Below are 14,922 nucleotides of genomic sequence, written 5' to 3' on the forward strand. Positions count from 1 at the left end.
TAGTAACAAAGCACTTATTTAGGTACAGCAATGCTTGTAAAATGAACTAGAACTGTATATTGCATGAATACGTGCTAAGAACTTTTGTATCTGTATTTAATCTGTGTGTTTACAGTGCACTCAGACTGCAGTTAATCATTTTAAAATGACTGCGGGTTAACAAGTTCTCTACCTTTATGACTGCATTAGCTCAGACATGTGGTCCACATAGTATAGGACAAAATAAAATGGTTCACATCAGAAAGGTTGACAGCGTTCAGCTGTTCACACTTAATATGTGATATATCCATTTAATTAGGTTATTTATAGTGCCATTTTAAACCCAACAGCCTTAACACTTACCAGAGAGAATAGAGCTGTGACAAACCACCAAACACAAAATTGAGGAGCATGCCGTATCTGTGACTTACTCGAATGGCCTGGGTGTCATGCAAGGCCTAAGGCAGATGCTCAAACAGAAGGCAAATGATTATACCACGGGAGTCAAAGTGGGGACCTTAGAAAACTCCAGACTATTTAACGCTTATTGTTTCAGTGGGGTGGGGATCTGTATATGGCCATTTAACAACACCACCAAAATAACCGCAGCATTGTACAAAGAGAGGCAGTTTTCGTCAGTGTTAAGTATGAGAATTTCAGCTCTTGTTTATCAAGGCTTCTCCGGGGACTAAGAAGAAACTGACAAGCACTTGCGAAAAGGAATTGGATGAGGTGGTATTTTTAAACGAATTAATTTACACATTAATTATTGACCGCGGACAAACACTCTGGAGCACGTCTAATTAATTGTAAAGGTCAAAGTCAGCCCACTGGTGTGTACACTGCGCCGCGCGCTCGTGCCCTCTGTCAACACACCCTAATTATTATTATCTTTACCACAGCCCACTGAAGAAGCGCTTTTGACATTCATTTGTTTCACTAAGTGTCGCAATTCCTGACTCATTTCCAGACTGCAAATACACTCCTTCCAGAACACGAAAAAAAAAAAAGTTCAGTTACAAATCCTTAAATTGTAAGCTTAAATTGCCCTTAACCCACATGGAAGTAAAGTCACATTCCACACAAAAATAATAATAAGAGGGGCATACTTTACTTTCTGCAGGGTCCTTTCTCAAAGCAGATAATCCTAGTGTAATCTACATAAACTAAAACCAGAAACCCAATTCTTCTATATTAAAATGGCAATAATAAATATCTTGTACTTTTTGGATGTCTTGACCTAAAACCATCACTGAAATACTTTTGTATCTTTCTTTCCATGCAGCAACTACAACAGCAAGATTGTTTAACTTGGGCTGGTAGTAATATACCGTTATATATTTTCCTCCTGAGGGGTGTATATTGGACTGAGGCCTTCAGGCTCAATTGGAGAGTGTTAAATGTTATTTGCTAGAGGACTGGATCAGTAAATATTATGTCAAGTTAAGAGTCGTCTCCTTAAGGAGTAGTGCAATCTCTCTTTAATCCATATTATTTCCCAGTCCAATTATTTAACAAAACAATATTTGTGGTTGAGTACATTGTCTTGGCTGTGCAGTTTCATCCTGCTTTGCATCCCTCAAAGAGTGTGTGTGACCTTTATAGCTGGGAAAACAAAATGCTAATTGAACACAGCTGGAGCTGCTAAACACAGACCTGGATCTGCTGGTGAATGTATTGATTTGAGAAACTCCATCTAAGCTGTTTAATATACCATGGTCACGCTGGGTGGCTCACCGCTGCCGCCCGATTTGTTTTTGCACTTCGGAAAGTCCAACATGACCTCAATTATTGGATGTGGGTTAAGTCTGTTTTTGATTGGCATTGAAAAACAGGATTCTGTGTGGTTTGCAGCCAAGGGTTGAAGCTGTTTTCAGTGTGGAAACCAATTAAAAGCGTAAAAGCAAACTCAAATAGAGTCAGTATAGGGCTAATATTACTAATTAAATCAAATAATTAGCACTGCGGACTGGCAGTTCCTCAGTAAACGAAGTCAAGACATTTAATTCACAAGCACAAAACAGAGATAACTGATATGATTGGCCTGTTTTGGAGTGATATATCACAGGCTTTTAAGAGGGGCTGATTACATAGACTAAGAGTAACCCCCCAATACAGTTTAGGAAAAAAAGGCCTTTGATAAATGTAAGTAGTCTAAATTATTTTCCATTACAATACATTAAAAGGATTTCAATGTGTCATCACTATGATTTCATGGGATGAAAAGTTCATTATTATTCCTCCATTTTTGTGACCTGCTCATTATAGGCTACAGATGACAATCAGATTATGCGTCATGTGTTGCTCTCTTTGCCTACAAATCCCCTTTAGACCTTGCTTTGATAATGAGATAATTTTATCAGCCTCGGTGGTATTTCCCACGTTAAATATCTGAGAAAAACAATTTACTTAATTCAACAGGGATTCGGTTGCACCACAAAAGGACTACTGCACTAATATTACAGACAAGAACAACTGTTGCTCTTCAGTATGGAGGGGAAACAAAAGGCAAAAAAGGACTAATACTGTATTCATTAAGTCACCAGAAAGGAAGGTAAGTTGGAACCTGACTGAATCCTATTTTTTCCCATTTCAAATAGGGGGGGTTATTACTGATATGCAATATAGATGAAGACATAATTATTACATTTTGGATTTTCTTAAACTTACCAAAAATAATTTTACTTAAGCTGGTTGATTAATGTAGAGTGAAAATATACATAAAATACCTTGCTTGCTGTGACAGTATGATAGTCCCCTGCATAGCGAAGGAAAGAACCACTTTCTTCCAGAAGGTGATCCAGGTTATGCTCAGGTCATTCACTGGGAAATTACCTGGGGCAGCAGCTACTGAACATGGAAGCGAAATAGTGCAGTTCTGACAAACAATTGACAAACACCTGAAAACCACTAATTATATATTTTAGATGAAAGCTGAATGAAGGAATTTAAGTGCTGGTCTCTTGCCCTGAGGATTTACACTCACTTATTACGATAGGAGGCTCTGAGGAAGAACTGGTACATATACAGTGTATATGTAAGTTAAATTAGCCTTCCTGTAAGGGTAATTCATTTTTGTATATTTATAAGAACCTCAAACTGAAGCAACTGAGTACCAATTATCTGACATATAATCAAAACAGGGGCTATAATTATAAGATTACATAAGAACAAATAGGTTTGCTTTAAAAATCGACACTTATTTGTTTTATTCCACTACACAGCAACTCACTTTGAAATGCCAAAACATTGTAGTCACACGTTCTTCCATCCAGAGTCTTGACTGATTCGTAGCATTTATTCAAGCTCACTTTGAATAAAACACTCATATTTTGAATTTGCAATCAATTTTGCAATCAAACTATTCATATGCAATAGAGTGCAGAAACCACACAATATGTACCAAATATGTTCTTCCCTCAAATGAACTTGGGGTAGCACTATACTCTTCAAACACCTTCACCTTGTGAGAAGTTGTGAACCACTTAAAACCAAGCACACCTAATTACTTACTGTAAGACAGGGTATCAAAAGACTTCCTAAACCTCAATGTCCTGATACTGCATTAAGGTCCTGTATTCAAAACCCTCACACAAAGGAGCAGTCCATTTCAGGTTCACAGTCTGTATCAATATTTAAATACACTGTATTTTCAGCTACTGAATACATTAGACTTTCACATTCTTAATATATAAATCAATTCTTAATCAGAGACTGGTTTCTAAATTAAGCTGCTGAGGAGTACTGGTTCTGACTACATTTCTATGCTGAGACAGAGTGGCATGATGCATAAATATGGATGAAATAGCAAGGCTGAGTGAGATAAATGTTATGCTGACCTTTTTAATACTGAATGCTATCATTAAATTTGCACACACTGTGACAAATAGAACTTGGTTCACATTTGCACTGCCTATCAAACTCCTTCAAGTATAGGAGATAGCTGTATTTAGCATCCATAGGTCTTATACTTTGCATTTTCATGTTCTACTGCTTAAGAAAAGCCAAAAACAGATGATCGTCTTTCTCGGGCAAACAGCTGCTTCTCTGCTTGGCTTTCAATGGGCTCATTTCATAAGACACAAAACCTTTGGATCATAATACCAGAGTATTCAAAACCAACTCATGTTCACATTTGTCAGGCCAATTAGTATGGGAAGGATTAGACCGTGGAGCTACACAAGATAGCTCTCATGCTGTTCTTCACACTATTAAGAAAATTAGTTTTTCGGTACCACATGAGGTAACATCTTGTGCAACTGTCCAGTTCAGCAGGAATGGAAATTTAATGGGCACTGCTCTTCCTGTATATGAAACATACACATTTTTAAATGACACGTTTCAATGTGATCTCATCCCACAACTTAGAATTCAATGTTACAAGGGGGCTCTGGGAGAAAGAGTTTATATAGATTGCTAAGATGTGAGGAAGTGATACTGAAAATCTCTGAATGTTTCAAACCACAACCAAAACCTGACTGAATCATGCTTTAATATTGTTAATCAATAATACATTGGAATATGTACTGGAGCTTGATAACAATGGCCAAAACTACAGCAGGTGTGTTGATCTTCAATTGTCCTTAAGTCATAATCCCTGAATTGGATCTGTACCCTGAAGAAGGAAAAGTGTCCAGTGCACAATTGTGAGAGGAATCAACAGGTCATATTTTCACTTTCTGCATTTCTGTAGAATGTCTAAGAGGTCTACTCTGTTTTCACCTGTAACTAATCAATATTCTCTCTCATTTAAATCATACTGGAAAGAAACCCTTCTGTCAATATAAACTCAGGGCACTGATTAGCTGCTTAAATAAAGCAATTCAAAAATGGAAAAATCAATTCAAACAAGGTAATCATATGGGGCATTTTGCATGTCATTTTTAAATGCTGAAATTAGTGCTAAACCTGGAGGAGGAAGACTGATAACATTCTGCATAACTTAACGTCACTGGTCTTAACATGGATCTAGCCTCTAATAATGAACAGGGCCGCTCTACATCAAATGCACAAGACAATCGCCGGAGTGGGAAATCACTCTGATCTAGTAGGTGTGGAGTAGCTGTATTGATCCTGCCAGGATCTTACTGGATTAGGGGCTATTAGTAAGCATCACAGTTCCAAGCGTATGATTAAAGGTGTCTAAAAGGGTTATTCAAAGTACATCGCCAGCGCTGGTGTTAATGCACTCCTTCAGGCCGACGGTGCGTGTCGGCCCCGTGGCTGCGTTTCAATCCATGCAGGCAGTGGGATGGACAAGGAGCAAGAGAGAGAGAGAGACGGGCACAGGCACTTACACCCAACTATCTTCGTCTCTGCGCCACGGAGGGGGAGGGGGGGGGTGACAGGGGCACCAGGAGAGTTGAGAGAGAGAGAGAAACAGAATGGTCACCTAGGAGTTGCAGATAGGCCGTCCCTGGCACTTACTTTCTGACAGATTCTATTTGTTTCTAAAATCCTATTAACAAGAGGTTTTTCATTTTGTAATTCATAGTTATCATTATGAGTGAATGTTATTCACCTGATTTTCCACTTGTGGATTTTGTTTCCTTTTGCTTTTTAAAGAAGAAACTGAAACTGTGACATGAGATATACAGTAGACTTTTAGGTTCTGAGATTGGAGACCTTTTTGAAAAAAATAAACCAGTGTTTTCATACAAAGAGAACCCTGGGCTATTGAAAATATTTTTTTAAAAAGTTGAGCAGACTGACCAGAATACTAATGTAGTGAACCCAAAGAAAAATCCAACACCTCTCGAGAATCAACAGGGATATGCATTAGAGAAAGCATGCCAGTGAAGTCTATGTCCTGGATTTAGGGATTAAGTACCTGAACTGTACTGATGAGAACCAGTTTTCTCACAGTCAACCCTTCAATCTAAAAACACTTTGAAAACCAAACAAGGTGAGGCCTTTTCAGAACTCACTCCCTAAATCCTACACTACAGAAATTATGATAGTGATTTAGATATATAAATTACATTACTCACTTACCTTCATAATAATAATTACTTAATTCTAAAGTATGCAGTAGACATACTCACACCTACAATATAGGTATGATCCGACACTGTTGCCTTCAGGACGACAAAGAATAAGGCAAAATGAAAACCTGAATATAGGGAGCTGCCTCTTCATTGGGCCATATCTGGTATTTAAACAAAACTGGTAACATGCTCTGCGTCGATGGTTGCATTGTTAATTCAATTTAATTCTTGTTTTCGAGGACCCTGTAATATCAACTCCAGCAACAGAAGGCCATTGAGACTTTTTCCCTTAAGTTTTCCTATAGTTGAGTCACTGATCTGGTGAAGATCACATGTATTTGATGTGGCTTAATGTTTACATCAAATACATCATATCATTATTGAAGATTTTGGCCTGCAAGTTTGTTAATGCTCTTAGTGGCTTAAAACATCAAGACCCACGAGTTAACCCATGATCATCACACATAGTATCCTTGAGAGTAAGTTAAGCTTTCATAGTAATTACTAACGCACATATCTATCATAAAATTGGATAATGAAGTTTCTTTCCTGAAGCCCAAACAAATTTCTAAGATCAAAAGTTTTGATTTGGTCTAGCCCAAACTGTATCTGTTACAACTGTATTTTAAACCATGAACACTGTTATTGGAATTATATTACAGAATTACATGACCTTTGCTGATTTCCAAAACCTATAAACAAATGTGTGATATGCAAACATTATCGAAATCAGATATCTTAGTTCAGTGCTAACTCAGTATGCCAAAAACAACAATCACCTTTCACTGCACTACTTATGCCAGAGTTCAACTCATATTGTGAAGTACCGCACTGCCTTTACTCAAAGTCTTTCACACTAATACTGGCCGGCACAGTGACGTCAGCGGTCAACCACCCAGTGTAAACCAGTAAGTAAACCACACTCCTGCTGGCAGGCATACAAACACACTGCTGTCCCCCCTTCATCCTAAACCTGAGCCTGGTCATCTCCTCACCAGGCATGATGACATCCGGGAAGCCCAGTTTGCGAGTGATGGCCACTCCCCTGTTGAAGATCATGGGGTTCTCTCTGCGTATCTGCTCCATCTCCCCCCGCAGCAACTGCAGAGAGATTATTAGACCTGAGAGAGAGAGAGAGTGAGTGAAAGGGTTAATGGAAGTTAAGATTGCTGTAAGAGATCATAAGTCTCAAAGGTTTGCAACCAACAATAAACAATTTAAAAATCTCAATATCTCAGTGTCCTTCCATGTTGTAATACCCTGGGTCACTGTGGCAGATGGTGAGACTAGTGACGTTTCCCTACCAAAACTGCTCAATAAGTAGTTCTTGAAACCAAAACATTGACATTGCTTTCATAATCATAGCAGACTTAACCAACATTTGAGAGCTAAGAGTAATCAAACATTTCTAAAGGAATGAAATGTACCAATAAGACCTTACAAACTTTTAAAGCTGTCCAAAAAATAGTGAAGAAATGCTAAACTGCAAGTTGAATCTAATAATGATGTACTCAGCAATACATTGCAAAAGTCAAAACTGTATGTTTGTCATAAATTACAGGATCTACTCTGAAGAGATTACTTATGCGGCATGGGCTATAACTAAATTACAGAGAAATCCTGCAGGTCTCGGGTTTAATCGAAATATTTTTTTACTAACAGCACCGACGCATTTTAACGATAAATGCCTTCCACGTAGACACATGCATTTCAATTAATAAACATTTGAACTTTTCCCTCGAGATTCAATAATTTAAGAGTTAAAACCTTAACATTAATTCATCTTATAATACATTTTGCTAAGCCTCCCTTTCCATAACTACTTCAGTCCATGTCTGATCTGTTCTTCTTGCCGTGTGTCCGGCCCACTGCCATTTTAACCACTTCACCCTTTCAATGATGTTGCATAGACTTGTTTATTTACTGATCATGTTCTTTTCCTCTCTTCTTGCTTGTAAAAATCATGCTTCTTGCCATGCTTATTTTTGTGTTTCAGTTCTGGTATAATTTAAGTATTCAAAGCAATGGGTGAGTTCTGGAAGTATGAATGGATTAAATACTTTTTGTGTTGTTACAAATGAGAAGATTTCCTTTCAAGCTTCTTTTGATTTCCTCTGTAAGAACTCAATCTATGCTGATTTGCTGGCCAAGACAAACAACACAAGATAAACATTGTACATATACGCAGTGTTTCTCTAGCATTTAGAATATTATATTTTGTAATAAGAATATATTAAACACGATAAATACATAAATAAAAAACAATGAAGACACTCTACAGTTTTAGCTATGACAAAGCTGTATTTGAAAGGTCATGCACAGAAACACTGCTCCCAAGTTTATCACTTTGAGTTTAATTGCTGGTTATATTGACACAGCAAATATATCAAGCAAAGTTTTCCATTAAATGTTTTGCTGACTTTTTGTTTTTGTAGCCCTCGTTCCAAACATGAGCCTCAGCATCATCCATTTTATACCCCCTTCCCCGAGAATTCAACACTGAAATTAGACGTCTGGCTGTGATCATCAGACAACAGCTGCTAATGGAAACATGTTGAGGGTTTAAAAAAAATTGTACCGCAGTTATTCTTTCTGATAGCACCGCTAACTGACTGTAAAGGCAAACGGGCGGTGTGCTGCGACAGCTCGGATATCAACAGCCAACAGCATCTTTTTCACTGCAGTGCTTTTCACAGGGGAGAGGATGAGCAGATTAATAGAGGTATTGGATTTCTATTGAGTTCTGCCACCAGCCGAGTAGCTTGAAATTTGTCTCCTGGCAGTTTAACAAGAGGGAAACCAAACGATCCATTGTGTGGTGGTGTATCGGCTTTTCTGACTTCCAGAACCATTCTGCAGGAAGTTCAAGGTCATCTGGAGTCAGACTGCAGACCGGGACCCTTGATAATACTGCAGGCTAGATGCTCTCCTCTTTATACCCAGTTACATACCACCCACCCTCCAATGTCCCCGCCACATGAAACATATTAATGTCTATGCTGGGGCAACATAGGTGTAGGTTTAGGGAGGGACGGGTCCCCTCCAATATTTAGAGAACATTAAATTCCCCCCCCCAATAATGTATTCCCCCGAGGACTCGAAGTGTATGTCCTATCCAATTCTGAAACAAAACCTGTACAGGGAATACAAAATGTAAGGTCATATTCATAAAGCATTTATGCTGAGGTTACAACTGCTAATTCCTCATCAGAAAGCAACACACTGAAGACAGGAATTGTCAGATAAATCTTTCAAGATGCTACCATCATATCTATAGACAGTTTAAAACAGGCTTTTTAGTCAACAGGATTTACGGTGCCAACTAAGCTCTTAACAAGAGAGATTGACTGAATTGAACTGAATTTTCTGAATTCCATTGTCTTGATAATTTTCTTTTGGCCCTTAAGACTCTATGACCATTACAAAAAATGCATCATTATAGCAAACAATGATTTTCACATTTGAAAGCTAAATACATTTGTTGTTCACTTTAGCCATCTTAAATACTTGTAAGAGGTTACTAAGTATTTATGGACACACGTACTTGACTGTATAAAACACTTAAAACAATGAATAGTAACAATATTCCTGGATGGGCCGAGCAGCTTCAATTGCAGATGCTTGGTCACTGAAATGATATACCTGGCCTGATGTGTACCTGTCCAAACTTTGAAAAAGAGACTTTGAAAACAGTCACACAAAAAAAAAGTCCTAAGCATTCAGTTAGCTTGAGAGTGAGTTAGAAAGAAAAGCACAGGTCCCAAGAGGTCCCAAGGACTACATGAACTGTGAGCCCTGGTTGGAATTTAATGTATACGGTTTGTTTTGTTTTGTAACATCAGCTTGTTTTGGTTCCAAATAAGTATTGCATTTCAGGACTTGTTCACACTAGAGGTTTGTTTAGTATTCAGTGCAGTTTGGTTCATTTGGAGAAGTGTGTGAACAACAAATTTCGATTGGCAAACGAACCGAACCGAAATGAACTGAGACCACTGAAAGAGGTGGTCTCGGTCCATTTGGCAAAATAACTGAGTTTGGTTTGCTTGAAAAACTTGAATGTGACACTGGAGGGTTCTTTTGTAATCAGAAAATGAACTCCACATTTCACCCAATAATGTGTAGTTTTGACTGTACAGTACCAGCAAGTTAAGATAGCATGTGCATTTATATGCATCTGTTCATTACGTATTGTTAGTGGTAAAATCAGTAATCTTAACACAATTGGATAGAGGGGTGCAAGGTATTTCTGTATTTTTTTTCTAAATGGTATAAAATACAATTAAAGATTGTTAACGTGCATAGATAGAGCATACAATTTGATCTAAATATACCGTGTGTGAGCGAGTCATTTTTCATAAATCTTGCGGCTTATTTGTACTTTTGTTTGTGCGAAAGTGTCAGAAATAACTAATTGCTGTAAAAAACTTTGATGAATACACCCCATTATTTTTAATATATTATGTAATGTAGCAATATATTTTTTAAGTTATGGCAGGCATGGGAGTAAAATACTCCTAGACGGATATGTAGGGGATGTTGCACTACTGTTGTATATTTTTATAGGCAAAACAATCACAATTCAGCATCACAACACTGATTATAATATTCACAAGTATAGCAGTCTGTTGTTGTATTCAATAACTGCATACAATATGTTTAAATAGACAGCTGGATGTTCATTATTCAGACTGTTGTCATGGATTCTGAAACTGAATTGCTTGCTAGTCAGATTTGTCACAACGTAACGCACCCTTATTTGGTTGGTCAAATGTGTTTGGTGGATTACTGTAGTTACTAAATTACCTTCATATATACTTGTTATTGTATGTGTTACTCTGCCATTTCTTATATGCATCATGTAAAATGTAAATATGTAAAAAAATTTAAATGGTATCAATACAAAACGAACTGAGCTCACTTGATTATTGCAATATGAACACAATTGATCCGAGTCCTGAAAAAACACGGAACCACGAAAACGAACCCAAGTTAGTTTCCAAACAAACTCAGCATGTTTGTACACAAGGCAAGTGTGAACAGTGAGCACACCGTTACATAGTTTCAACACAAAATGAACCAAACTGATTTAGTTTGAAATGAACCCAGTGTGAATAGGGGGTCAGTCAACATGCATTGCGTGCGATGTACAGAGGAAAAAATAAGTAGATTAGGTGTGCTAAAGAAAAGTAAAATATAGTTTTTAATGAGCCATTAAATTACACAAACAACATTAATATTTACTATTTCTTTATAATGTGTGTGTGTGTGTGTGTGTGTGTGTGTGTGTGTGTGTGTGTTCTGCAGAGTGATTTTCATTCAGTGAGATACAGGATTCCTGTGGAGTCTAATGAGAGCTAGGGACTCCTCCTGTCAGCTATCATCCAGGGAAAATTAGAACAGGTGGCTGGCTTACCAGGGGGCGCACATCCTGTAGAGAAAATATAATACCAGCAAGACCTGCTATTACGAAAAAAAGCCAGCATATTTCTTTCTTTCCTTAGAGTTCCATCCTTAAAGGGCAAGTATCCCATTTCAGTACTGGGAGAGAAACTTAAGACGACATATCTGTTCCTGATAAAATCACTGCAAATGTTAAAATCAATCAAATCAATCAATCAAACTCATGAGCAGGAATCATAACAGGCTCAAAACCTTTTACTTTATATAGCTTGAACTTCTGTTTTGACCTATAGGGAAGTACATTTCTCACAATACTCTCTCATACCAATTCAAATTAGTGTGCTTTAATTGACAACTAATATTCTGTAGCCTCCACTGTCAGATCAGTGCAAATCATCTGTTTGAACTCTGCAAAAGATGGATTTTGTGATCTCTACTCATTTAGCCCCGTGGCCTTTCAAATTGCTAGTACAGCCTGCGGATCGCATTCACTTTTAAAGTCAATTAGATGAATATCAGTCTGTACGCTTAACTGATATGGCTGCAGCTAGGTGTCAGTTTTATACACTCTCAGCAGTGAGGATGTGTGACAGACCATCAGGGTTGTGGTCTATTGGGGATAGATGGGTTCTCTCTCTTGTGATTTACCACAGTGCTTGGCGAGGAGCAGGTAGCTCAAGCAGTAGAGACTGGAACAGGCTGACACATGCGATTAGATCAAGGCTGTACCTTCTTTTGGGACGTTACAAAATCATAAGTGAGTGAAAAAAAAGAGAAAAAAACAAACACTTAAAGTAACTTGTATATTTCATTATATTTAATTCTCACAATATAGATAGTGGTGCTGAAAAGAAAAGAAGATATATTAATCTCAGAAAGGCTAAGAGTCAGCAGAACCACTAACACACAGGTGGCTTGGTTTGGATTCAAACCCTGATTTGGCACGTCAGCCTGTCGTTTCTCATTGTCAGCTAACCCCTAGCTATCAAAAATAGATGCACTTGCTCACAAGTTACTGATATATAGCAGGTTGTTGGTTCAGCCTTGAAAATAATAGTTTTAGAGAACACTCCTGAATAATTAATTGCCCTCCCTCTCCTGCACCATTCATTTGTCAAACGGAAATATTCAATGGCGACATCCATCACTGTCCCTTTGCTGTTCCCTGAGGACACGAGCCTCAGACCAGAGCAATTTGTACATTAGAGTCCTCCTGCTCTTATTCAGCAAAGCTTCTTACAGCGTGTTCCTCTTCATGCACATGTGTCTCCAGCAGCTCTATGCACCTTCTCGAGTGCACAGAGAAGGTGAAAACAAGTGTGTACAATGTATCTGTTATTTGCACATAAAGTCAAGCTCCAATCTCCTTTTAGTTGACAGATTGATTTTGTAAAACTGCAAGCCAATCAATAAATGAATACATAAATAAATTAAAGTCCAGAAACAAATTTGTTGCTTGTTGTCTGTGAGTAACTGTAAAGGTTTAGAGGTTTAGATTTAATAAGAGATCATTTGTAGATATATTATATTGGTTTATTCCAAGAGAAAAAAAATGGAGCACCATTTCTACTGGAGAAAACCCCTTTAAGAATCATCTCAATTGTTTACTAAGGATCCCTGCCTTAGATTTGTAACTCAACCTGTACCTATTGCTGATTTTCTGAGTTATCTCTAGCAGGCAGCTTGTATTAATGATACAGCACCCCTGGGGCCCTATGCACTGCTGCGCCCCCCTGTCTGACAATACTATTTTACATTCATACACATAACTCATCAAAATACAAAGAAGGGTATCCACATATTTGTACTCACCAGCACAATCTTTGCATTGCATCCCATGCCCTACAGATCTTATACAACCACTGAGCAGCTTTCAAAGCTTCCCAAAAACAAGTAGAAGTCTTACCATAGTTAGTGCTTGGGGCCGTGTACTTGGTGCTAGACTTGCGAATGATGTTTTCGTGGATCTGGTACCATTCGTTTTCATTATTGCAGCTGAAAAAAACCAACACAAAGTTAACCATAGTTACAAGCAGTCCGAATCGATGTGTAAAGAAGTACCTGGTGATTCAGTTAGCATGTCACTTTATGTCTTATGCATATTCTGAACATTAATGATGAAAAACACAAAGATGATGATGATCATAAAGGTGACAATGATTATTATTAATTATTATACTGATAATATCATATTGATAATATTGTTTTGTTTTGTTGCTAAAGTGTTTTGGGATGTTGAACAACTATTTGAATAATTTCAAATCAAAGGACACTGTAACAGAATCGAATCACTATCTTCTGTTAAAACTACAAATTCATGTCTGCATAGCAGAGTCAACATCAGTGGGAGATACCAGTTTTAGAATACTTGGAGAAACCATATCTGATATACCAAGTCCCACTGAAATTAAGAACAGAAAGGCCTTAGGTGACAGAAGCTGGTAAAGCAGGACTGACTCCAGAATAAGGGCATATTCCCCATTGTTGCAAAGAGATTTAATTTAGCTTTGCCCTCCAAAAATCTCAAGAGAGAGAATGACGGAGCTGCAAAGTGGAGTCTGAGGACTGGTATGGAGTTCACTTTTCAGAACATTATTAGGCAGTACTTTGGTTTTTGGGAGCAGGCATGAAAAGAGTTCCAAACATGCACTCGAGCTATTTTCCACCATTACTAGCGTAGAGGCTATCAAAGCTGAGTGTTGGTAAGTTATTGGGAAAGCAGTACAGTGCAATCCCAAAGATGACAGCAGAACAGAGTGGGCACAATTGCCATTAGCTTTACAGCAGGCCATTACAACACCTTGAACGCAATGGACCGTATATATTAAACTTAATAGAGGATCTTTTCAAAGGATTACAAAACATACCAGCTCAGCCTGCATTTTCGTGTGGGGGGAATGAGCAGAATGCAGACCTGTTCTGAGCATAGCCATTTTGAAGGAACTGCTGTAGTTAGGTTGATGTATATATACATGCATAGCTGTATCGGGGATACATGGAATATAAAATATGAAAATGCATGGTCAGTACAAAGCAGGATACAGATGAAAAATATATTTGCTCGGCAGCCTTTCTTTTTATTACAGCCGATTCCAGACTTTTAACAATACTGTGGTAATGTTTGAATTTCTAATTTAAACAATTTTGTCCCGTAGAATTGAAAACTCAAAACAGGTTTGAGAAAGGCTGCTGTAAATACTGAATTTTTGTTTAGCAGGTGGGTCAAAGTTTCGATTGAGAAATTCTGTGATTATTCAGACAGCACATTTAACAGTCAATATTTGAGTGAAAAAAAAAAAAAAAGAGTTGACCCTTAAGGAAAAATAATTAGTTTTTTCTTTTTCATATTTTTTTTTAAATAATACATCAAGGGTTCCAGACAGACTGAAACCAATTCTAAAATGAACCAATACATTTCTGGTGTCAACAGCAGACTGTGAAGGGGGATTAAGTCATTTGATTATTATTAACAGTGACAAATGTGCGTCAATGCAATTGGGGAGTCTTTTTTTTTTTTTGCTTTGGTCCTCCTCCTGGAAGATTCATACCAAGTTAA

The 14,922-nt window shown here is 37.7% G+C and overlaps 1 protein-coding gene across 1 annotated transcript in view; it reads right to left on the reverse strand.

The window, feature by feature from the left end:
* dock3 (dedicator of cytokinesis 3) overlaps window positions 1-14,922 on the reverse strand; it is a 326,247-nt gene that overhangs the window by 53,959 nt on the left and 257,366 nt on the right. Inside the window, exons 13-14 of the mRNA XM_066698297.1 lie at window positions 13,273-13,361; window positions 6,962-7,087 (exon numbers count right to left, since the gene is read on the reverse strand). Of these exons, the coding sequence (XP_066554394.1) occupies window positions 6,962-7,087; window positions 13,273-13,361 (215 nt within the window). The remainder of the gene's footprint in view (window positions 1-6,961; window positions 7,088-13,272; window positions 13,362-14,922) is intronic.

Source organism: Amia ocellicauda, chromosome 3 (assembly GCF_036373705.1).
Source record: "Amia ocellicauda isolate fAmiCal2 chromosome 3, fAmiCal2.hap1, whole genome shotgun sequence".
Taxonomy (NCBI): Eukaryota; Metazoa; Chordata; class Actinopteri; order Amiiformes; family Amiidae; genus Amia; species Amia ocellicauda.